The 26,079-nt window shown below is 39.9% G+C and overlaps 1 protein-coding gene and 2 long non-coding RNA genes across 7 annotated transcripts in view; all 3 read right to left on the bottom strand.

Annotated features, from left to right (window-relative positions):
- LOC145494874 (uncharacterized) overlaps nucleotides 1–26,079 on the bottom strand; it is a 246,763-nt gene that overhangs the window by 40,758 nt on the left and 179,926 nt on the right. The gene's annotated exons all lie outside the window — the stretch shown is intronic.
- Nucleotides 8,239–26,079, bottom strand: part of LOC145494713 (protein unc-45 homolog A-like) — a 35,452-nt gene continuing 17,611 nt past the window's right edge. For 3 of the 4 annotated variants that reach the window (XM_081474275.1, XM_081474276.1, XM_081474277.1), the window contains 13 exons: nucleotides 25,647–25,787; nucleotides 25,341–25,385; nucleotides 23,360–23,430; nucleotides 22,634–22,700; nucleotides 21,720–21,833; nucleotides 21,179–21,229; nucleotides 13,516–13,580; nucleotides 13,277–13,394; nucleotides 12,812–12,903; nucleotides 12,089–12,152; nucleotides 11,374–11,438; nucleotides 10,541–10,595; nucleotides 8,239–10,317 (listed from right to left, as the gene is read on the bottom strand). In XM_081474275.1, coding sequence (XP_081330401.1) covers nucleotides 10,165–10,317; nucleotides 10,541–10,595; nucleotides 11,374–11,438; nucleotides 12,089–12,152; nucleotides 12,812–12,903; nucleotides 13,277–13,394; nucleotides 13,516–13,580; nucleotides 21,179–21,229; nucleotides 21,720–21,833; nucleotides 22,634–22,700; nucleotides 23,360–23,430; nucleotides 25,341–25,385; nucleotides 25,647–25,787 — 1,101 coding nt within the window. In that variant the 3' untranslated portion in view covers nucleotides 8,239–10,164. Of the gene's footprint in view, nucleotides 10,318–10,540; nucleotides 10,596–11,369; nucleotides 11,439–12,088; nucleotides 12,153–12,811; nucleotides 12,904–13,276; nucleotides 13,395–13,515; nucleotides 13,581–21,178; nucleotides 21,230–21,719; nucleotides 21,834–22,633; nucleotides 22,701–23,359; nucleotides 23,431–25,340; nucleotides 25,386–25,646; nucleotides 25,788–26,079 lie in introns of those variants that run through there. The other variant, XM_081474278.1, reaches the window with a different exon arrangement.
- LOC145494842 (uncharacterized) lies at nucleotides 16,537–19,117 on the bottom strand. The gene is made up of 2 exons (XR_014050303.1): nucleotides 18,860–19,117; nucleotides 16,537–16,742 (listed from the first exon to the last, which is right to left on the bottom strand). It is a non-coding gene; the product is annotated as an uncharacterized LOC145494842 (long non-coding RNA).

Genomic DNA, 26,079 nt, shown 5'->3' with positions numbered 1-26,079 from the left:
ACCGGTGCTATAAGCAGATTTTTAAGAAATAATGTTTGGATCGAACATGCAGGCTAGCAGCCTGTAAGAGCTCGCAAGTGTCACTGCGAGTCTGTTGGGCTTGCGTTGAAGCCCTTTAGGCCGATGCATGCGTATGCTACCGACGAAAGCAACAAATGAACATAGTAAATCCAATATATCTAGCTTCGTTAAAAATTTTCGGGCAGTGTTCTTGGTTTGAACGCATAAAACTTCCCAACGACTGCAAGGAACGATGTATATGCAGAAATGGCGATCTGCAATGACATTCCAATAGATGACTGGGGCAAAGAGCACGACAATAGAACGGTTTCTTCTATTAGCTGTATGATTTGCTCTTGACGTGGTGCATCCAACGCAATCCGTAAAACACAAATTAGGAAGCGTGAATATACTTACTCGTTTATTCATTTTCCTTCAACAGTTGAGAGCCCCCTTAAGTCTCTTCCAACAGGAGCTGATTTGCACTCACTCTGAAGAAACGGCGCCGTACATTGGGAAAGGAATATCTTAAGGTCTCTATTTTCTCAATCTGTTGAAATCCCACTGTCAACCAAGGATAGGTAGATAGTGTATTTGAGATTTTGCAATCTTGTACATGAGTCTTAGATTTATGAAAACATCGTAGACCAAAGCCTCTCAAGGTAATGTCCTTCCTCCGGATTAGGATGATCATTCACAAATGCTATGGCCTTGATGTAAAAATCTAGTGGATGTTTCTTGATCATGTCTCGAGTTGCTGCAAAACATCCCCCAGGGCAAAAATACACTTCTGGTGGGTTTCGATAGCCAAACAAAGTTTTGAAAAACTCTGCTACAGTCAAACGAGCTGGACGCATTTTACCATTGTTCAGCATAATTTGCCACTTGAGACTATGAGAGATTCTTCCCCACGCCATGAAAACACTTGGCCTTAGGCAAGTACGTTTCAATGATGTTAGTCTTGTGACGTCATAAACATAATTCATAGGAGGCCTGGTGAAGAATCCACAAGACTGATGTCCGTTGTCTGCCTGTAGGAAAACAGTTACCTCAGGCAAACTATCGTAATGATTTATGATGTGGTGCAAGTATGTGTGACTTTCTCGGCCCACGTTAGGTAACCTTTTCCAGGAAAGGAGTTTTAAAGGCGGAGGCTGCCGATCAGTGCCTTTATGATAGACATGAGAATGGCTGGCTATTTGCTTTATCCAATCAAGATTTTCATTATAATGAGCGATCACAAACTCGTAGGGAAAAAGCCGACCAGTGTTTCTCCTTGAATTGACAAGACTTGGGTTAAAGTACGTTTCCTCGGGAATTGCTCGTAACAGCTGGTCGACGACTTCAACACCCTGCATAAAAGAATGATCTTGATTTGAAACCTCATACCGCCAGCCTCCAAACCGACCACGAGAGTAGATGCCTTTGGATTCCAACCACCGTTGGACTTTGTCGAGAATCGCTTCTCTGTTGATAGATGGGACTGGATACCCGTGTTCCAAACGTCGATAGTATTTTGATACAACCATGTCTGATGTAATGAACCTATAAACTACTAATGCTTGAATGGTGGCATTTATCAAATTTTCCTTCGTCCAGTATTCTAAATTGGAGTCAGTTTGCTTAGGTTCGGCTGCCTCACACACGAGGGACCATTGTTTTGTGGGCTCTGGAACGTGATCGTCTGAGTAACTGGAGAATACTGTTATCCTGTAGAATGGAGCGTCGGCATCCGGAAAGTACATCCACGACTTGCTCAAAAGCATCGGTGGAGGCTGACCAGTTAGCCCTATACCGATCACATGAGTGTGCGAGTAAACCAGATGGGAAGCCAATTTCTTCATTTCCTCTAGAAACTCGTCTCTTCCAGTCATCATATTGACAAACATGTCGAGCGGTGCGGTCGATATCAGTGTCAAAATGAAATTCCTGGAGCGATTTAACGTGTGTGCCACTCTCAACCCTTACAACATTCGTGTCCATGTTCAGCCCTATGACTTTACTATGGAATTTAAACCACTCTCTGGGGAGGCGGTCAGCAACGGCTTGCCATATTCCTCCTGTTCCTTTATACCTTGGATATCGAAAGGAATTGTTAGGTCCCCAGGGGGAACCTTTCGTCAACGTCCCGTTGTCGTACTTTGCAATCTTACGCTTGATCTTGGTTATATCGGGAAGAGCAACGCGCTCGCCAACCCAGGCAGAATTCATTTCCGAGGGGTCTACGGTCCAAACTTTTCTATTGTACTTTTTCAAGAACACTTCGTATAGGCCCAAACCAAAGTTTGAAACAAGCCACTGGTCGAAGTTAGCAGGATGTTTTGGTGTTCCATCTTTAGCTACAACTTCTTCTAGCCCCGATAAACACTTCTCTTGGTCCACTTTGTCCATTACCTCGATGTTGTTTTGAACTGGATAAGGAATAAACCCTCTGGTGCCGTCTGAACCCTTCATAAAGGCATATGCCGCTCTTTCTCTCCAGTTCCAGCTCCCTATGCTCCTATCGAGCGTGTCATCAAAGTATTCATAATGTGAAAAAACGACATGTCCCCCCATGTCCCAAAGGAAACCTTGATCATCTCTCTCAGAGGACGCAAGTCCACCTGGCTTGCCATTCTGTTCAAGAATGGCAATTGATAAATTTGGAAACTTTCTGTTCATCAGCTGTAAAAGTCGCTGAGCGGTACCAAGAGCTGTTGGACCAGAACCAATGATTATAACGTTAAAACTTTGTACAGCTGGGTGCTTGATATCAAAAGTCATGTTAGACAAACTGCGAAGAAAACCTGAAAGATAAACAAAATTCAAAGATCAGTTTATTTTCAATTTAAGGCCACCCTTTTCTTAATTTAGCAACAAAGAAGTCTTATGATTTTGGATCTGTCGCACGGTCGGAGTCAAAAAATGCTGAAAACAAAAAGACACCTTGAACTAGAAGACCTTCTAAAGACCGCAAATAGCAATTGCAAGACGAGGTTACAAAACCACAATGGATGTGAACTGAGGAAGGAATCATGCTATCTTGTTTGTAGGGAAGGCTGAAACAAGTATTGTAGACTGTTCACAGCTTTCTTTTTTTTCACATTTTTATTCGATCGTTGAACTCGCGGTTAGGATCGCCTGATTACTGGACGCTAGCGCAAAATCGAAAACTTGACGGAGAAGGGGGGACCGAGTTTGTCTCGCTTTCTGCCCCCCCCCCCCCCCAACTCCTCGTGCTTCGTGCTCCCGCTTACTTCGCTCGCTTCCTCTTTCGCGTGCGTTGAAAAATAGAAAGGCTGTGAACAGAATTCGAGTATTGAGCATTAAGAAGTATCCTTAATGAATCTGTATTTGTAAACACAGATCCAGATAAATGATGAAAAAAATGTCTACCTATACTATTGCATTCCTAGTAACAGATTCTGTTTTTCAAAACAAGAAAAGCAGAATCGGGCGAAACTGAACGGGAAAAATGGGGATGGCCTCGGATGAAAGCATACTTTTTCTTTGCCATTATTGTAAACTCGTGCCCTCCGGAACTATTTGCCTTTTTGTAGGTACTTCACTTTTTTTTTTTTTTTTGCTTATTTCACTAATTAATTTCAAATCTTTAAGTTATTCCTTAATTAAGAAAAAGACCGCCATCCCTTATTGAAAACTGAAATAACACAAACGGAATTGATAAACATGGGATACCAACGCATTTTTATACTAAATGTTTCGTATGCTAAGCAACATGCATTTTCTAAGTATCCTAAAGAAACCGTTAACAATCTTGCAAACCAGCATTGATTAAAGAAAACCAACGGGGGTGACTAACAAAGAGACACAAACGCGCGTATCTAGACAGAGATATAGGCCCGTGATTATGCACTGCACATGCAATTAAAAATTACTCGCCGAAGGCGAAGTGAACATTGGTGAATGTTCACCGAGACGAGGTCGAGGTGAAAATTCACCAATGTTCACTTAGCCTGAGGCGAGTAATTGTTTTAGAATAATTTTCGGAGGTGAACATCAAGGACTACAGAATAACGGACTAAAACATAAAAACACAGACGCAATTGGTCGTTTGCTTACACGTATGCAGCCGTAGTTTTAATAACCTTACATCTGCATCGATTTGGAATCAATTTTCTCATCGAGTTCGGCGATAAAACAAACAATAGAAACACTACGAAAACTAAATTCATCCGGTACCTTTGTTTTATCGTTGTTGACCTCATTCACAGTTGTCATCATGGTCTAAAAATGAGTAGCTTTAGTTTGATTAAAATTTAATTTCGGTCAATCGATCTGACCTGCTGGCGATCAACGTAACCACTGCGTTTACGATTCTTAAATGCCTTGAATATGAGTTCTTCAAAGCATCTTTGGTCCAAGGGAGATAGCAGTAATTTTGAAAATTCTCCATCCCTTTAAATATTGTGGACTTCAAATATCGTGGAGTGATTTCTTCCGAAGAAATGTACTCATCGCGTATATAGATTGCATATGCGCAGGTCGCTTATTTCTGAGCTGCACTGTTTTACGTGATATCGATCACGTTTGTCAAATATTTGACAAAAGAATATATAATAACGAGAAAAACATATCACAATACATGTTGAAGCCGTTACGTTGAACGGTAATTTTTTTGTTTGTTCGCTTGTTTGTTTTTTTCTAATTCAAAATAACCATGCCTGCCTATAAGAATGATTTCTTTCCTGGGCGAATTGACAGCAAATGTAACCTCCCAGATTCTCTCAGCCAAAACTCTAGCTATAAACGGGCATTTCTGAAACTCTAAAAGGAGGTTGTATGTGGCTGTCTGACGTCCCAAAATTCTCATGTTTGTAAGGGCACTTCCATTAAAATACTGACCAGAATACTAACAACATGTAAGAGATATTTTTTCGGTATCTACAGTTAGTATGCAACCATTAACATATCCTCATGCTGAAGAGTGTATTATGTAAATCCAAAACTTAGCTACCTTCCGTGCTATCTGACTCTACTGCTCCAAACCAAGGACTGTTTGCTGCGCGCAACAGCGAAACAACAAGACAGAACATCAAGAGCAATCTTTTAAGTTTCTTCCGAGTTCTAAACATCATATCTATGCTGTGTTGGTGACTAATGCGTTATGAGTAAACCCCTAGAACAGTTTACATTTGCATAACTACATTGTGCGGGCTGTTCAGTGCCCAGGGTGTCATTCGGTAAACACATTTGTTAATCACGTGATGAATTTTCAATTCTCAAACTCATAAATAATTCATCAATTTTAAACAAAGGAAATCATGACTGGGAGGGTGTTTGGATATCTGACCTTAATTAGCAAAGATTCTTACGATTTTATTTCTCCGTTTTCTCCTTTGTTTTAATTTCGATTGAGAGGATAAATCAAACACTAAAGAGAGAGTTTGATCACATTTTCATACACCTCGAGGTTCGTCAAAAATACTCCGCTGCGCGTCGTATTTTCCACTCCCTTCTCGATGTTTGGAAATGTGGACAAACGCAGTCTTTCATGTTTGACATACTACTTCACTTTTGCCACGTGGATTCATGCATCACCTCGTGCTCAGTGTCGTGACATTTTGTTTTCTTTTTTACCTACAATTGTGCTCTTTTTAGTATCATTTAGGCAGAGTCTCTTCTAATCAGTTGAAGAAAATGCGTTAATTTATCACGTTTTCATGTGGCCCAACCGCCATCAGTCTTGGATTTCATTATTTTTAAAAGAAAACTTGCTCAAAAGAGTTCTAACACTTAGTACTAGGAACCTTCGCTGGTACGCAAATGTTCCTCTTCATTTCAAAATTTTGAAAGAGCCTCTTGGAGAGTGGCATTTCTTTCAACGCAGAAGGGTTAAATTGTTCCCAAATTACCATCGAATAACCTTAATTAACGAGAGCTTCTACCCAACTTGATAACGCTTTTGCAGCTCAATAATGTGGCAAAAACAAGCGCACATCATACTGTTTTCCGGGGGGAGCATGGCCCTAGACCCCTTAAGAATTGGAAGTTTGCCGCTTCGATGCTCGTTGTCTCGAAAATGGATCACCACGTATCCTAGATCTGCGTCTGAGAAAATCAACAAAAAATACTCTATTTGAAGGGTGAACAATAAATAAATAAATAAATAAATAAATAAACAAATAAGTAATAATGGCGTTTTTTCTCGATCATGGCTGTCAAGAAACGGTTGCTTAGGTGATATCAAAGATCGTTAACACGAAACACTGACAAGCAAAATATCAAAATGTTTTCAGCTTCGGCTTCCAGCTCCCTTGTGGTGATAATATTTCCTTAGCCCTATTCTGACAGATCGTTTTTAGACACCGAGGAGCGGCTTTGGACACGAAGCGAGCCTATATAACGAGGCTGACCTTCGCAGTCTAGCTGCCTGTATCTGGGGTCATTTACGAGTTTTAGTTTCCAAACGTATTTCGCAACCGTGTTAATCCACGAAGGAGCAAAGAAACTCCATTTTTTTTTTTGGGGGGGGGGGGGGGAGGGCATCAAAAGAACTAGACACGGAATTATAAAATTGAATAAAAGCTCCAATTTGTACGATACGCTTTCGCAAATGGAAAAAAAATCATGAATTTGAAATTTAAAAAAATCCATAATCTTTCTAAAGTCGTTCGTTTAGTTCAAAAAATATTGCTTACTTCTAAAACGAAACCGAAAATTAGACCCGTCGCTTTCCAAAATTTTGTGGCAACTCGGTAAGCGCTAAAATTAGGCCATAGTGAATAAACCAATCAAATGGAAGCATTGCTGGTCGGTTGGGATTTGTGATTGGCAGACACCTGCGGTCGATAAATTATAGACATGACTGGGTTTGAACATCGCAAAGAATTTAAATGTAATTCAAGCCGGTTCCAATGCAAAATATTATTAGCGGAGCTCCATGCCTAACGGAAATTGGTAACCCATCAATTTGGTTAAGACGTCAACATGAACGCCATCTGAAATATTCCGCACGTTCGTTCTAATCATGTGAGCAATGACATCAAAGCCACAAGGTTATACATAGTGTATCTTTATAAAAATATTTACCAACACGCAAGTTTAAGTTTCTGTAAGTTGTAACCAAGAAAAGATATACCCTCGACCTAGTCCCCCACTTTTTTTGCTCGTGCTAATAGCCCCCCTAGTTGTGAGAGGGTAGAAGTCACGTAGCCATCTCTAAAAGCTATATAGCATTACCCTTTGAAATATGTAAAGTGCTTCCCAATTGCTCAATGCCTGTCCCCCCAGAGATAAAACGCACTTTTAGACATGGTCACGTGACTGATGACGTGATCACACCAAATTTGCAAAAGATGTCCATTTCATGACGAGTGTTTTTTCATGTAATGTAACAACCTGCCGGACTCGATAGCTGACAAAATTATTTAATACCAATACCTTTGCCTTTTATAAGCAAATGTTTCAGAAGCAAAGGATGCTGGGAAAGTTCTTGTTATAATTATAATACTGTTTATTATTATTATTATTATTATTGTTGTTGTTGTTGTTGTTATTGTTATTGTTATTGTTATTGTTATTGCTATTGTTACTAAAATCAGTCTACCTAATGCCGTATTTAGTTTGAAATTAAGACGGTGTTTGACCGCGAGGGAAACTAAGAAACACATACGAAATAACTTTAATGTTTTTCGTTTGACGTGTGCCATGGATACAACAGCCTGACCAGTGCCGATAGAAAAATCACTTACATCACACAATCGATTCTTTGTGACGACGCTCTTGTCTTTGGCTGGTATCGATTTAAAGGTGATGCAAGGACGAGAATGGCTACCGCCTGTCCGAACCAGTTTAGTTTAGGAAGATGTGTTACTCTGCACCAAGGCTGGTTAAATGGTACTGATCCTAAAACTAAAGATGGTGAAGTCAAAAGGAAGGTCTGCTTTAGTTTTAGGGCTTGTTGCAGTAAGACCTCACATATTAAAGATAAAAACTGTGGCTCATTCTACGTCTATAGATTGCAGCCACCACCGGTTTGTCCAAACCGTTACTGCTGCGCGGATGAACCAAATTAAAGCAACAGAGCCCCTTCACAACCCAATTTTCTCTTCCCTCCCCACACCCCTTACCAGTGGCTACACCTGTCTTAATTTGGTTGAATGTTGATCAGGGTTGTGTCTCCTGTCAATTTAACAAGCTGGTTTGCTTCACGGTAACAGGCTGGAAATTGTTGCAGCGAATACTGTTCAACAGTAACGAACTGGTGCTACCGCCCGATTGGAGATAGACCCGGGATCAAAGAGCACTAATTTCAAGAGTTACAGTACAGAAACAGGCCAAGGTATATGAAAGAACAAGGCCTGTGACTTCGGCGTAAAGCCTGTCCGTATAAGACTTATTAGTTGAGTTACAGTGACAACACCATGGTGTAAATTACAAGGACAGAATATAGCAGGCCAAAAATCCAAGTAATCACATGCGTAGAGCAGTGCGTAGTGTTAAAACGAACTCGACAAGAACTTCTGATTACGATGTAAACAGAGTTTAATTGACAGGGATCACTGTTCCATACAAACCCAATTGAAACGAATCACGTGCCAAGACGAAGGTAGAATTAAACCACGTGCTGTAAGCTTTGCCGTAAGTCGTATGATGTAAACCGTATGCTGGTTCGAACTGAAATACAATAACGAAAATAGAAGCTAACGTAACTAACATACCGAAGTATAAAGATAAAATAATATAAATGAAGAAACTCTCGCTAACATTCTCAATAACGTCCGCAACATGGAAGTGTAACATAATCGGCACTTATACTGATCGCATGGAAGGCTGGAAAACGATTAATAGGCTACACGGTGTGTACCTTAGACGGTACTTTTATGGCAAAATAACCCTATATTGGAGATATGGACCTAATCAAGCGCGATTCTGAGCATACAGAACTAACTAACCGATTTAGTAACGATACAGACCATTTGATAGGTGATAAAAGGAAACTTAACCGAAACAAATAACAATAGAAAACCTGAGAACTAACCCTAAAAAAACAAGGAATAGATTACTCACTTTGGTTTGCACACGCACTGAACTTGACTTGATAGAATAGACGAGTAACAGTGTATAGAGAAACTATGGCCCAATCCGAGTAGAAGTTGACGCAGTGAAATCTGCACTTGAACTGACCTAACCGAGGAAAACCTCGTGGATATATCTAACCAGAGAACACGTACGCAAAACCTAGCGGTTATGACTATTTCCCTAACGGACATAGCAGCTGAGGGCTGGTCAACCACAGTAGATTAAGTAAGTAAGGCCTTGTTTGAAAGTGACAATTACTTGATAAAATGATCTACGGTAAAGTAAGTTCCTGCGACAAAAAAACGAATTAACATCACGTTTCAAAACCAACACATGGAGCCATCTAGCTTATCCAGTCCACACGATTGGAACGGACATAACAAACAAGTGCAAAGAAGGGAGTTATTTCGTAACACAAAATGGAATTAAGCAAGTGGACCACTGTAATTTTATTGACAAAAAGCTACACCTGTCGATGTTGACATAAAATATATAAAAAAGATCCTCTCTGCAAATTTCAAAATTTGGAAGGTAACCCTTTAATCCCCCAAGACTCAGTAGCATCCAAGTTTCTTCACATTAATGCACAGTTTAGCATTACAAGTGTAATGACGAGAAATAATGAATGGTCAACAAAGGAAGATTGCCTTGGAGACAAGTTGTCTCAACGAGAACTGTGAGACATTTGTCGAAAATACGAAGATACAGCATGCTGATATTCACCTTGTTGTTGGAAGAATAAGTAATTAAGAGCAACAGTGAGCAGATGATGTTCTAAACTAAAACTTGGAGCAAAAGACCAGCAGTTCTTTTTTCCCTTATATTCTAAAAGGAGGCATATGGCCTGATAGCCTTGTTGCATTTCTGTTTTTGTTTTTCCTATATTATAACTCGTTATTTTCCATGCATTTCATGAAGCATATGGCCCTGGATGTAACTTCAGTGGTTGTTCCCAAATTTCCCTCTCCTGCGTCAGTCTTGAGCTTGGAGCCTTCACTCTTCTTGACCAGCGGTCAGAAGACGAGACTCTCGACCGCTGGTCAAGGGAAACGAAGGCTCATCGTAAGGCATCCTCCATTGCTTTTTCTTCGCAGGTTTAGGTATTTTATACTTTTTCAGCTTCTTTATTCCTCGCCGTTATCAGCTGGAGTCTTTTTCTTCGTTTTCTTTAATAAGTTTCATCTCCACAGCACTTTCAAGCGCTCTTTCGGCGCACGCTCGAACCATTGACATCTCAGGGTCGGTGTCTTTGGAGAAAACCATCAGGATCTCAAGAACTTCACTTTCGATCAACTGAGAGCAAATAAGAGACATTAACAGGTTAAAACATGTATGTGGACAAGCTTGAACATACACCAATAGGTGCAGCTGGGTCTATCAAACAATCGTTAAATAATCGATAAACCCATTGACACCTGGAGATTTTTGAGAAAAACGCATTTTTCATACATTATTTTTAGCATTTTCAGTTCCCTCACTCACTCATACCCAGCTAACATGGCAAGAATGTTCCCACCTTGGTCGCTATTTCCTTATTGGAAGCTATCATGTTGGCAGCAATATGAGCTCCTCTGTACAATGAAAAAAAAACAAAAAACAAAAAAAAAACAGACATTTACATCAACGTCAACACTGTTGATTTGTTTAAGTTAACAAGCATAAGAACCAGACGCCGTGACCAAACTGGCGTATAGCATAACATCACAGCGTTTCTTCAGACTGTCTGTTTTTATAGTTTGTTCCTGCATGAAAAGGTTTGTTTTGTCGCGTTACGTTACGTTTTGTCACGTTACATTAAGTTACGCTAATTTACATTAAGGCACGTTGTGAGGGAAACCTAGCTGAATCCGTTGCTCGCTGGAAAAACCAGAACCGTAACCCACAAATCGGGCTCAATTTCAAACATAATGTCATCATAGTGAGATTCTCGGCGATAAGGAAGAAACAATGAAGTACTAAAACTTTTCAACATTTATAATAACAGCACTGAAAATTTATAATGAAAAAGAGAGACCGGTAAATCACTGTTCTCTAATGACAGAATATCTCTCACTAAGGTGGCATTTGACCTTTTTTTGGAGGAGGGTTATTTTTTTTTTCCGCTGGACGTGGGAATGTTTGATATTTTCTGCTCTGTTTCTCGGCCCACTAAACGTGCGTAAATTTTTGTTTTAGGCAGTGATCAAGCGCATGAATTTTCTTTGGGTACAAGTATGCTTGCAGGAATTTCTTTAAATAAATCACCCATCCCCTCCCTCAAAGTCAAACAGTCGTCCTCTCCTAAAATGAAGGCTACGCTCCGTCCCTGGCCTGGCCAGGAAAGGAACCAAAGGGATCACCAACAGTTACCTGTGTCTCAGCTCCTTTTTATTGGACACCAAAAGTTGCTTTTGAATATCCATGTATGATGACACCTGCCAATCAAAACTCAACAGTCAAGGGTTTATATTTCAATAAACTGCTTTATTACATGACTAAGGAATTTACTTCATTCTGATTGGCTGAGAGCAGGCCAATTTACCGTTACTGCAGAGCAAATTAACAAGCGCATTCGCAATTTTTTCAGTCTTACATGTATAATAAATGAGCAATGATACTAAGTTCGAGTAATTAAGGATTTACGCTAATCATAAGTTTTGCTAATTCTTTTAAATTTCCTCGCCTCGCTCATGCAATTTTGAGTGAATTTTCAAATGTCACTCGTAGTCAGTAAATCCTTAATTTCGCTCGCATTCATGCGATTACACATATTAGAAAAGTATAAATCATAAAATTACACATTACTGTTTAAAACTTACGACAGCTCTGCATTATTTACGACTGTAACAATATTCTGGCATATGCGCTGTTACACTGGGTAATTTTTCCCGCAACTTGCGCCTTGCCGGGCAAGTTGCACGAATCACATATTAGCATGAACACGTCCCCAAACTCTTTCGTTGCAGTAAACGTTGCGAAAAAAAACAAACAAACAAACAAACAAACAAAACAAAACAACAAAACAACAACAACAAAAAAAAAACAGAACTTGATTAACAGCAAATGCCTTGAAAAGACTCTTTACCTTTATGATCTGTTTACAAACTTTCTCGCTGGAGGACAGGACAGCCAGTGCTCCTGAAGCCGCTCTAACGGATAAATAACCGTAAATAACTCTTCAGTAAATAACCCTTCAGTATCCTAGGGATGAATATCAATGAAGCATTTCCGTTTGCAACTATTAAACAATTACATTATGACCTCGAGATTTCTATCGCGTGATAGTTGACTCGGGCTACGCCCTCGTCAACTATCTCGCATAGAAATCGAGAGCGAATAATGTTTTAGTGCAAATCTACTAGTCGTTCAAAACTTTATCTAAATCCTCTTCACAAACATTTCGAAAACATCAAGAAGCGGCCGCCATTTTGTTAACAAGCACACACTGCTACGCTACTCACTATCTATCACAGAATAGATAGTGAGTAGCGTAGCCAATCAGAGAACGGCATTCGTGATAGAACGCTAGTAGATTTACACTAACACTCGATAGCCGCACCCTTAACAGTGACACCAGTGATACCTGGTTTGAGTACAACACACTCGTGTGCAAAGAAATGCGGTTGCAAACAGAGTAATAAAGTGGTGACGTTTTCAACTCCTGCAAACTCATCGGGTCGGTCATACCACCATGTTTCCGCCTTTGTGAAGTTTACACCTTTATGCGAGAGTTCACCAGAAGAGTCCCACCAAATAATATTGAGAAAATATTGATGAAACACATTGCCCAGAAATAAAAATATCTCACCGCGACAGCTCAAAGTCCTCCTCGCCTGACAGTAGAGTCAGTAACTTCACTCGTTCTGTGGGGGCGTCTTCTTTCTCGTACATTTTGAATACCTATGGTTTGACAATCATAGAAAAATAACCACAGGTAGATCAAACTTGTAGCGCCCGACAGGCAACATTCAAGTTCTCCTTACTGACCACTATAAATAACCTGAAGTAATAATAGGGAGAATTTGCTAGAGCATCAAGGGAACCAACTTTTAAGAAGATAACAACATGTAGATCAAACAAGTAGCGCACGACAGTCATTATTAAATATCTCCTTAATGGCCCTATAAAGTCCTTAATGGCCCTATAAATTCCTTCAAGTAATAATAGAACATCAAGGCAACTAACATTTAAGTGTTCCCCTTTCAACAGTGAAACGCTTGCCTGCACTGTCACAGTTGACGAGAGAACGAGTAAAATCTAAGAGCATTTTTACCTCCTCACAGAGCACCATGTTACACATGCATTCAGTGGCGGCTCTCTTAACCATGTCATGTTCATCAAACATTAGACTTTCAATCAAAGGGAAGCCTTTCTCCTTCATAATATGTCGCCTGAAATCACACAAAATATGCGTCCTTTAAATCACCTTGCACGTGCTTTTCACGCGGTGGCAAATAGCGCTGGCGCATAATTTAGGTGGAAATTACACAGCGCATCAATGTAGCATCTCACCTGACTTCGTCGCTCATTTGAGCCAAATTCGTTAACGCCATTAGAGATTCAAACTGTTGCAAGCCCTGACAAACACAAGGTAAAGGTAAATGTATAGTCTGCATACGAGCCAAGTGCCCCATCAGGCCGGAGCTTATCCCGGTTTCTGTAGCATTAAGCGACTAAGAGTATTTCTACTCCCCCCTGGATGGGATGCTAGTCCATCGCAGGGTTACCCCCAGCATTAAGTTCGCCGGTACACTTTAATACACCCGGGCGTGGAAAGAGGCACTGTGAGAGTAAAGTGTCTTGCTCAAGAACACAACACAATGTCCCCAGTCGTGGTCTAAACCCGGACCGCTCGATCCGGAGACGCGCGCACTAACCATGAGGTCACAACGCCTCCCTCCGTCGCCTCCTTCATTTCTTCTTTCCCTACATATGCTGCATGACGTAGATCTAAAATACCTTTAGAATTTGTGGTGTTTTTCAACGACCTACTGTTTTAGGCATGCCTCAAAATCAGACTTTGATGAGCTTGTATGATGCCATTAGGCGTTAACGGGAAGAGCTACCAGAGTGGAATAATGCCACAGGAAACTCCTCCCCCCCCCCCCCCCCCCTCCCTTCCCCTTACTCTCTCATTCCTTACCCGTTTGACAACTTCTACGCAGGGTAAGATTCCATTAGCCATGAAAATCAGAGGGTTGTCCAACACACCCAACTAGAGTCGATTCGTGTTTTAAATTGACGATTCGACCAACCGGATGTCGATTCGAGGACCCCCTTGGATGGAATCGACACGACTCGTTTCTCTTTCTCTCGATTCGTCATACCGGAAGTCGATTTGCGCGAGACTTAGAAAATATAGGGCATCTGGGCTTTGAGGGTGGGTTGAAAATGTTGTCGATTCGACTCGATTCGATCGAATCGTGACGAATCGTCTCCCTTGCTGTCGATTCGTCATACCGGAAGTCGATTTGCGCGAGACTTAGAAAATATAGCGCATCTGGGCTTTGAGGGTGGGTTGAAAATGTTGTCGATTCGACGCGATTCGATCGAATCATGTCCCTTGCTGTCGATTCGTCATACCGGAAGTCGATTTGCGCGAGACTTAGAAAGTATAGCGCATCTCGGCTTTGAGGGTGGGTTGAAAATGTTGTCGATTCGACACGAATCGTGTCCCTTGCTGTCGATTCGTCATACCGGAAGTCGATTTGCGCGAGACTTAGGAAATATAGCGCATCTGGGCTTTGAGGGTGGGTTGGAAATGTTGTCGAATCGACACGATTCGATGGAATCGACATGAATCGTGTCCCTTCCTGTCGATTCGTCATACCGGAAGTCGATTTGCGCGAGACTTAGAAAATATAGCGCATCTGGGCTTTAAGGGTGGGTTGAAAATGATGTCGATTCGACGCGATTCGATCGACTCGTGACGAATCGTGTCCCTTGCTGTCGATTTGTCATACCGGAAGTCGATTTGCGCGAGACTTAGAAAGTATAGCGCATCTGGCCTTTGAGGGTGGGTTGAAAATGTTGTCGACTCGACACGATTCGATTGAATCGACACGAATCGTCTCCCTTGCTGTCGACTCGTCATACCGGAAGTCGATTTGCGCGAGACTTAGAAAATTTAGTGCATCTGGGCTTTGAGGGTGGGTTGAAAATGTTGTCGATTCCACTCGATTAGATCATTACGACACGAATCGTCTCCGTTGCTGTCGATTTGTCATACCGGAAGTCTTTTTGCGCGCGACTTATAAATTATAACGCGACTGTGTTAAACATGGTGAGTTGAAATGCTGTTGATTCGACTCTGGTAAATGTTAGAAGTTGACTTGCGCAAGACATTATGTTCTCCATTGTCAATGTTCTCCATTCTTGGCTATCCTTGTTCCTTTATGTGTTATAATTATCTTTTTGGTGCTTTTCTATGTTATTAAACTGTTATTTTCCGGTTTCATACCATTTCAAGGTAATTTGTATGTGGTCAAGGTAACTGAAAATACCGTGACTGAGCTCCTTTAATATGTTGTGGAATCCATTTGATTATGCGAGTGCACTGACATGCTCAGTACATGTTCCAATACACGTGTTTCAAAATCATTGCTGAATATCTAGGTTCAATTTTTTTTTTTATTAAATTATAAATCAGTTCACTATTGGTAGTTTACTGTATCGAGTATGTTGTAATTGGATATTTGCTGTACATCCATCATTATGTTTGTAAGGCTAACATCTACTGACATATGCATGTTTAATGGCTTTTAAACTAGGCAACCTTAAGCTAACTTAAACTGTTACGGAACCATTTCTCATTAAATATGTGGACAGTGCACGCGACTCATGCTCTGTGGATTTTGTCACCGTGTTGTTCAAGCACATTTTAAAGCAAATTTTCTTTTTTATCTTACAGATCATGGGTTGTTCATTGAACAACTCTCTGAGTATTTGTATTTAAAAATGCCAGTTGTCTGGGATTAGGTTAATACATACTTCACAGTAATTCAAACAAAAATGTACTTTTTGTAAGATCAACGTTGCCTAAAGTCATTTACGATAACACAATGTTAAAAAATCCTTGATCTATCCTCTAAATTGTATTTTGGGACACGAACTAATTTAAAACTCTTCCAACTCAATAATCGCTCACATATGTAAAGATGCATTGCAACAACAGTGGCCTCTGTCTTAGTTTCTCAATTGTTATATTCATGTGAGTGTATATAAAATGATCTGTTGTTCAAATTATATGGCTTTTGCGCAGCTGGTTGTTCTTGCCAGGAAAAATTCAGAGTCAACAAGTCTGTTTCACTTTCCTTGATCCATTAATTAGTATTTGGTACTATAACAGTTTTAATTTTGGGCGCTTTTTATAAATAATGGTAAGTTTGTTTTGAGCATTTGGTAAAGTCCTAAAGAAGAAATAAGGTTTGTCCAAAATACGCACAATGTTTCAATTATGCACCTTTCCTTGAGGTACCTAAGTACATATTTTTTTCGAGGGGTATATAAATATTTAAGGCAAATGTTTTCTATGGGAACATTGAATTTGTTGTGTTTGGTGTTATTCAATAATTACCTGTAGAAATTACAAGTGCAATCCATGTAATAACTGGTTCTTGCCAGAACGCCTGCTGGACATTGACACATGAATGGCCCATACAGAATGATGTCAACACGATAAATCCGAACAATATTGATGTTGGTTTCTGTTTTAGACCCTTTGCAAAGATGTTACAGATCTATGAGTAAATGTAGAAATCAATAAAGTTACATTAAAATCACAAACAATGTGGATTAAAAGTAATTATATTTTAATTATGGCTGCAGTACACATTATATTTGCAAATTATCAAGAACATAGTCAATTCCATGTGTTTTTAATCCTGCAAGCAGGAGGCACGGTGGCCTCATGGTTAGTGCGCTTGTCTCCGGATCGAGCGGTCCGGGTTTGAGCCCTGGCCGGGGACATTGTGTTGTGTTGTTGGGCAAGACACTTTACTCTCACAGTGCCTCTCTCCACCCAGGTGTATAAATGGGTACCGGCAAACTTAATGCTGGGGGTAACCCTGCGATGGACTAGCATCCCATCCAGGGGGGAGTAGAAATACTCCTAGTCGCTTCATGCTACAGAAACCGGGATAAGCTCCGGCCTGATGGGCCACTTGGCTCGCATGCAGACTTTACCTTTACCTTAATCCTGCAAGCATGCAATCTTTGTCAATTTACATTTTTGTCAGTTATGAAAGACATTCGTTATATCTTTCCACCTGGGTGTTTGTCACTTGTGTTATTATTTCAATCAATTGTTTTTTTGTTTTTTTTTAAATAAATTGCTTATTGTAGGGAAATATTTTGGTTGAACAAAAGCTGGCACCTGACCAAGTCACCTTGTTGGCATTCGAACAGTAAAGTAAATGGGTAATTTTGTGTGATAATTTCAGTGTAAAGAATAGGACTCTAACATAGGTTATTTGTATTTACCTTCTTCAATTTCAACAGTACCCTTCACAAGACTAAAATATTTCAGTTACATATAGTTCTCTAGGACGGTGAAAGTGTATTGTCTACTGACGAGAACTGTCCATCTTCCCCCATTTCGTTTGTTAAATTCGAGTAAGGTCAGTTTATAATTCCTGGAATAAGCTTCAATTTGTGCAAATTCGAAAGCTGCCTTTAATCGTGAGAAATTTTACAGTTGCCACTTTGTGAAGGTTTTTCCAAATGTATCTTAAACGATTATATATAGCAAATTTACATCCTACAATTTAATTTACCAGGTGGTTGCTTGTGTTTCGTAACTCCAATCGGCCTATTTTCATCAGACGCCATTTCGCTTGTTAGTTGTGTTTCATTTGTTTATATACGAAACATTCCATGGTAAATGCAACAACGCTGGCGTTTTTACTGTGGGCTCCGACATCCAGATATTAGAAATCAGTCTGGATTTGAAGACCCCTGTTTTGTTTCGAAAACCCTGGGAAATGCAGTATTTCTGATTCGGTAATGTTTGCACAATGATCGTGTTGAGTTTTAAATCAACTTCATATCATGTCTTAATTTTTGGTGAAAAACCGCAATTTATTTCGTTGTGTTTTGGCGTCGATTGTAATTATATACTGTTGGGTTATCATGAAGGGTTTTAAGCATTTTAGTGGTTCTAGTAAGGGTTTTTAATTTGTGGGCAAATGTAGCAGTCGCACAGTTTAGATATGTTAAAATACGGATTGAACTCACCATTTTGCACTAGACAAGTTTACGGAGCGGGCTAAATTTCGCGTTATTTGAAACTAGTTAAAATGTCTTAATTAACCAGTCTTAAGTTAATAACTCCGCTCTGTCTATCCCGTAGAATCTGTGTAGAGTGTGGTAAATGTATATTTATGGTGGTGTAAATTCCTGGTAATTAATAGGGGCTCCAAATGGACGTGAGTACGACATGAACTTATGGTGCTTGTTTATCTTTTCCACAACAAACGTTTATAAAGTTGGTTGTACGCAAGATAAGCTTTTCAAACTCGTCAATAAATGACGTTTTGCCATTTGTTCCAAATAAAAGCAAGTTGAAAGAAGATGCTGTTTAAGCGTGAAGCGGACTAAAGTGGAACATAAAATTACTCTCCTCGTTTTTTACTGCTAAACCCTCTGATCTATATGTAATGGGTGCATGTTTCCTTAATAACCTTCATGTTTGTCAGAAGACATTTGGGCATTTTTTATATACACTTTTTGTTTTTTTTAAAGTTAGTCGGTTTAACAATTCGCGGTTAAGATTCAGCCAAACGGGCACATGAAACTAAGTAGCGAATACCTAAGTATCTGACTCGTTTTTAAAATGTTGGCTTACACGACAACGTACCTGTTGCAAACGATCCGGTAGAAGGTTCCAGTCGAGATCAAACTGGTAGCACTTTTTGAGGTTGGAATCCAAATGATGCAGCTGGTTAGACGCCATTTCGTCGGTGGTGGCTTTGTGTGTTTACTCTGTGAGGGTAACGTAACTGATATGCACTTGTTATCAACGCTTTATTTTAAAACTTCTCTGGTTATAACTGTTGCCGTGGCAGTTTTCCCAGTGGGATTTGTGATTAATGCTAACCGCTATGCCATACGTACATACATATGTACACTCAGCGTTCATATTGTTTGACAAATTTCGACTGTGGTATTTCTGAACAATAGAGTATATTTCACTTTTTTTGTATTTAAATCGGCGGCATTTCAAACCGCTTTTGTAGTGGCCTCAAACGTAAGTGTGGTAGTTGTAAATAATTTGTTTCTTGTTGTTTTCAAATTCTCTTGAAAAAGTTTTGAAAAAGTGGAGTCATTTCTTAACATAATGGCAATTAAACTGTTTTGTAAAAGTTGATCTCAGCCTAGCGGTTTTGTATACAATTATCCTAAGTGGGAGTGGTAAATTATAAATACGTCACTTTGCCGGACGCTTTTTTTGCTTCCCTTGTTGCCTGGGTTTATTAAAATGTGAGACTGCGGAGGGCGAATTCGAGTCGTTCATACATCATCTCTAACGGCAAACGCGGAATTCCATCTCAGGAATTTAACACGCTTTATGAAAAACGAGATTTCGAGGAGGCTTAGTGCATAATTCGTTACTAGATATGCATTTATTCGTTAACAAAGCGAGACTGCGTAATCCATGAGATGGAACGAAATTTGTGGGACATCCCATGTTTTTGTGAAGGACAATTTTTCACCCGTTCCGTTATTTCAGTCGCTAAAAAAATTAGTTTTCATAACTAAAAGCATTTATGGTTAACCGTAAAGTTTTATTGTAACTCTTGTAGTTAAGTAGGTGGTTTGTTTGACTGCGTTGTGTGAGTTGTAATTATCCTGTTGTCTACTACTTTTGTAACATTCTTCAGCGTCCCCGTGTATATTAATGTAATGTGTTTTATACAGAATGCATTCGTTGCTTGGAAGCAGTGTGACATTATTTTAATCAGAATATGTCATTTTAAAGATTTGGTATGAAAATTAGTTTTTTCTTCATCTTCCTTATGGTGTAATTCGAATCGTAATTTTTTAAGTGGCGTCAGCTTCTTTATAATGAACGGATAAAAGCGTCGAAGCGTGTAATAGGGCTTTGAATTGTGCGCGCAAATTATCTGAAGTTTTTGAATTTATGGTTAACTTAGGTAATTTCTGTATACGCGAACAACGTGAAATTAACGTGCGCCTTCAAGAAGAATCCTGTAACCAAAGAGAGCGTGTGGTCAAAGTATGCGGCCTTTAAACAAACCGATGGCCACGGGCGAATTTATTGAAATGCCCGTATTTTTAACCGAATGACAGTTCCTCAAACATATTATACCTTTCGCGAGTCGACTTCCGGTGAAACGATTCGACTTTGCAAGGCCGATTCGCGACGAATCGTGCGAATCGATTCCAATCGCAACGATTTCACACCCCCAGTTATTGCCTAGCGCGAGTCGACTTCCGGTGAGACGATTCGACTTTGCAACAACGATTCGCGACGAATCGTCCGAATCGAGTCGAATCGAATCGCAACAATTTCACACCCCCTGTTATTGCCTACCGCAAGTCGATTTCCGGTGAGACGATTCGTTAAGTGCCTCACCGAATCGACCGAAGTTTGTCGCCGCGTTTTTAGAACGACAAACGTTCATTTATCATTATTTCACGGGTATTGACTTCCGGTGGTGCGGATCGACTCCGTGCGAATCGAGTCGAATCGTTAAGTCTCTCACACGAGTCGACTCAAGTTTGCGCCACGTTTTTAGAACGACAAACGTTCATTTATCATTATTTCACGGGTATTGACTTCCGGTGGTGCGGATCGACTCCGTGCGAATCGAGTCGAATCGTTAAGTCTCTCACACGAGTCGACTCAAGTTTGTAGTCACGTTTTAAGAACGAGAAACGTTTATGTATTATTATTTCACGGGTCTTGACTTCCGGTGGTGCGGATCGACTCTGTGCGAATCGAGTCGAATCGTTAAGTACCTCACACGAATCGACTCAAGTTTGTAGCCACGTTTTAAGAACGAAAAACGTTTATGTATCATTATTTCACGGGTCTTGACTTCCGGTGGTGCGTATCGACTCCGTGCGAATCGAGTCGAATCGTCAAGTGCCTCAGACGAATCGACTCTAGTTGGGTGTATTGGAAAATCAATCAAATAAGGCTAAGACTTACCGTTTTAGAAGGATGCAATAACTTCAGTAACGGACGAATCAAGCCGAATGACTGTCGAGAGAAAGAAATCCCAAGTTAACACTATGAATCTTGACTCAAAACATCAATTCTCATTACTGTGTCGAAACATTTCTTTGGATGCAAGTGCTGAGCATTTAGCGACACTTCACGTCAATAAAGTGATGTTAACGATTTCACGAGATTCAATGGTGACTGTGGTACACGTTTTCTTCCAAAGAGTTTACAGGCGATCGTTTCATATTACTCAACAAAAGCTAGTACTGCACCGAAGCATCCACAGTATCTTGTGGAAAAACACGTGCAAAGTGTTTATTCTCTCCTAAATATTCATCCACTCTTGTTACCAGAACTCCGCAGAAATGCAAAAACCGTTTGCTGCTTCTCACGTGAACGATCAACATAGCAATTCTCCAACTCGTCTCCAGCCATTTCTTACGGTACTTGAAGTGAGAATACGGTGATTGACACACACAACTGTCCTTCAATGTTATAACTTTTTGGGCAGCGTGCCGGTTCTCACCCTTTGTCCAGGAAATGCCACTTCAGGGTTCATAGTGATAGCAATCTTAGCAACAGATTGTGCCGCAAGGTCGGCGCCTTTTTCCGTGTTTTGAGCAGCAAGGGATATCAATGCCTAAGACAACCATAACACCATGCATTATGAGGCGTTCAAATTATACAACGTTAGTTTCTGAACTTATAACATAGAGGGCAAAATTACTGAATCTTAATTGGCCGAGACAGCGGGCACTTTTTTCTTAATTTTCTTCTCTATCGAGGGAAAAATTACTTCAGTGAAGAATGATTGGTTCTGAAGTTCGCTTGGCAACGGTGAAGGAACTTACTTTGCCATAGTTTTTCACCAATGGCGTCTCGTTTCGAGGGAGTTGAGATGAATTTATCAATTGGAAGAACGGAGAGAGCGTCCACACTACACCGGAGAAATTTGAAAACGCAGTTTTATTTCTACGGTTATGCCTACCGCCCACACTAATCTGTCACGAAAACGGAGCTTTTCGAAAACGCTCCTCAAATCGGAGGAATTTGAAAACGTCGGCTCGGCGTTTTCGTGTGGACGGAAAACATTTTAAAAACGGAGCTTTTCGAAAACGAGGGCGTCACGATAATCAGAAGATCAATCTGACCAAGTTTTCCTCAAACACAAATCCAAAATGACCGTTGATAGTTGCGTTTTTAAATTCCTCCGGCCCAGTGTGGACGGAAAACATCTGATGCGTTTTCAGAGTGAAACCTCCGTTTTCAAATTCCTCCGACGTAGTGTGGAAAGGAAAAAAGAAAACGAACGAAAAGAAAACGAATAGCCCGTTACCAGGCATCTGTTACAACAAAACTCCAACTGAGCAAAACTAGCATTCACACTGCGTCACTGTTTGATCCTTTCCTATTTTTAAGTAAATTTGTCAGCTTTCTAACCTTTACTCCACCTTGCTGTACAGTTATTCCTCTGTGTTCTTGCTCGCTTGTAATTCCACTGAAAACTCTGCAAGCAAACAACACACACAACTGATTGTAATAACCATGAAAAGAGAAGACTCTATATCCGTTAGAATGTAAATGAAGCTATACACGGTCTTAAAGAATATAATTTCTTAGTATTTTGGCCTGATAATTTTCAAGGAAAGGGGCCAAGGGTGTGCTTCCATATAAATATCTCTTGTAATTCCTCAGCTAAATAATACCGTAAAATCCCACATTAAAGTCCAGTGGGCTTATATAACTTCATAAGGGGTTTTGGGTGGGCTTATGAACGGGGGGCTTATATATCCGGGGGGCATATAAGCGGTATAAAAAAAATGTTTCGGAACGACGAGATAAAATGGGTCTGAGAAACGAATTAAAGCTAACATACCATTACATTTTGAGCTATTACATTTATAATACATTTATAAAACGCAAAAGGAACGCACATATACATTAGATGGGCTTACATCCGGGGAGTTGGGGGGGGGGGCTTATAACCGGAATAATATCTTTGTTAGCAAATAGAAGGGCTTATATCCGGGGTGGCTTATTACCTAGGGGGGGGGGGTTAACGTGGGATTTTACGGTATCTGATTTTTGTCTGCTCTTTCCCTTACAATTCGTACTATGGAATAACATCTTAAATAACAGATACCACAGGTAATACATGAAAAGTACCTTGATATCATTTCCCTGCTGGTGTTACTCTCTGTGTCTGACAGGTTAACAAGTGCCGATAACACACCCTCCTGTCAATAAATAAGTGATAGCTTCAGAATAGACAGAATGTTTTATGAGCTTTTTAATTAACTTGTATTTTGGTATTTTAGTATTTTAATTGTGTTGTTGTAACTTAGTTTTCCATAGGGCCATAAGGGAGACTACAGTCTTTGACTGTAATTATGAACCCTACTGAAATAAAGTGTTGTTCATTCATTCTTAAAAGGAAAATACCATGCGTCACGTTGTTCCTTTCTTAAATCAAAGACACCGTTAGACACTGATAGACAAGCTTTAAATTATTAAAAGACCAGAAGTCTAAAACTAATTACTCTTAAGGTTATGAAAACCTCATGTGGTAAGAAAGGATGCAAGTCAGGATTTTCTTGTTTACTCCAAACCACAGAGTACATCTAACTGTTAATTGTAGCTTTGCAAAATACGAGGGCTGCGATCTGTTACAATCAAGACATGTGCTGGGTTTGTTCGTGTTTATTGGGTAATAAAAACCTTTTTTGTTAGAATGATTGATCAGCTTTTTGAACCGCCATCAAATTTGGCTGCAACGCTTTGTTATTTGAACTCGAAGCCGATAAAGGTAATCTAACCGACCGAGCCAGTTTGTGAGGCAGACGTTTCGAGCGTCAACCCTTTCGTTAGGCCAATAGACCATAGTCGTATTCAGACGTAATAGACCAATTTCGATATATTAAAATTCAGCCTTACACAATAGACCTCAGTTCGAGGCTTTGGGGAATAAACCTCACAAACTCTGTAGTTATTCCCCAGAGCCTCATACTGAGGTCTATTGTTTTTACGCTGAGTTTTACTACATCGAAATTGGTCTATTCTTGGTATTGGATTGGAACAAGCTTGCAAATGAGGTTCATGCGGGAAGTCTTTTTAAATGCAAATGGAATCCATGTCTTTTTAATGATATTCCTATGCATGAGCCTCCATTTCAAGCTAGTTCCAGTCCAATACCGGGAATACAAATATGGTCTGTTAATGTTGCCTTTTGCCTCTGTTTCAAAGCGAATCCTCGTTTCGCGCTCGTCCGATTTTAAAATTACTCGCGCTATTAGTATAGGTAATCACACGGTTTCGAGTTCAATTTGGCATGAATTCGCACGAGAGAGTTTTTCAAAAAGCTGAAATTGCACGAACCGCTTCTGAGAGTGTAATTCCAGCCTTTTTAAAAACTCACAAGTGCAAATTAATTCCAAATTGAACGAGAAAAACCGTATGATTACTTATTAATAATATAGACATGAAAAAATTCGCATGGAGGAAGTACCGGAAGATCTTTCTAGGAGCCATTTTTTCTCATTCGAGAAAACTTTTCTCAAAGTTCCTGCACAAAATTTTCGTCATCATTCTACATGATATCATTGGCTTAAAAAATTTCCTATTGTCTTCGGGCAATCATAATCCAGAATTACGATGCGTAATTTGCACTGGTGTCACACTTTTTGCACTGATGTTACACTAGAACTGCACTGCTCTCAGCCAATCAGAATCGAGTAATTTTTTCATGTATATTACTATTCCCTGAATTGCACTCTGTTCGGTTAAATTACTATCACTTGTCATGCTCGTAATTTCAAATCAGCCTCGCGCTGCGCGTTTGTCCAATTTTAAAATTACTCGACCGATTTCTCCCTGAGTCGTATTCCATTCGGAGAAATTACTATTACTATTTTTTTTTTTTAAATTTTATTCCTCCAGTTCCTAGCTAATACATAGATATGTAAATATAACGTAAAGAAAGTAAATAGTAACCGATAGTGCTTTGTAAGTTAGAAAAAAAAAATGCAAAAAAACAAAATTACATCACTTAAATTGAATTACATTGTATATTGGAAGGAGAGGAGAAGGGCACATCTAGATAAACTAATTTCGTGCCCCTTTCCCCCCTGGTTTAATTTCTTCCAATTACCTCAACAAGTTTCTTGACCCTCTTTCTGACATACTCTTCACCATCCTGAAAAAAAGAAATCAGGGCTGCTGTCAAACTGGGAACTTCATACTGATATAAGAACAAAACACTAAACCAATGTGCAATTCATGCCTCGAAACTGGACTACACAAGTATCCCAAACATGATGCAGATAAGAATGAAAACGTTAGTTCACTGTGAAAAAAAATACACAGCAGATAGTAATCCACTGATAACTCCCATTTCTAATTTGGACATAAAAAGCACACAGTACAATGTTCATTTAAAAGCTCCACAAGCTCTCACCTTTTCTGAGAATTTTGGCAGTTTGACTTTCGCAAATTCTCCAAGTTGTTTCATTTCATCAGGAATGTCTGGTTTGTCAAACGTGTTTGTCAGGTTCACCAGCGTCTGACAGACTCCGTACAACAAAGAACTATCCTTAGCCTGATAATCAGTCAATCAAGAATTCAGTAAAGAGGGAAGGAGGGGACGACCGGTAAGGGGGAAAGAAGCAAAGAGTAAGAAAGAAAGGGAGAAAGAAAGCAGGAGACGTACAGACACAGGGAAGGAGGGAAGGAGGGAGAAAGGAAAAAGGAATGGAGAGAGGAAGTGACAGAGGAGAAAAGAAGGAAGCAGGGAACGGAGGGAAGAAGGAAAGGAGAAAGGAACAGAGGAACCGGAAGAGGCAGGCAGGTTAAGCAGGCGAGAAAGAAGGAAAACATTCGCCACTAAAAAC

Source organism: Orbicella franksi, chromosome 8, assembly GCF_964199315.1.
Source record: "Orbicella franksi chromosome 8, jaOrbFran1.1, whole genome shotgun sequence".
Taxonomy (NCBI): Eukaryota; Metazoa; Cnidaria; class Anthozoa; order Scleractinia; family Merulinidae; genus Orbicella; species Orbicella franksi.
Note: the sequence above shows the minus strand (reverse complement) of the source record. Positions and strands in the feature narration are given on the sequence as shown.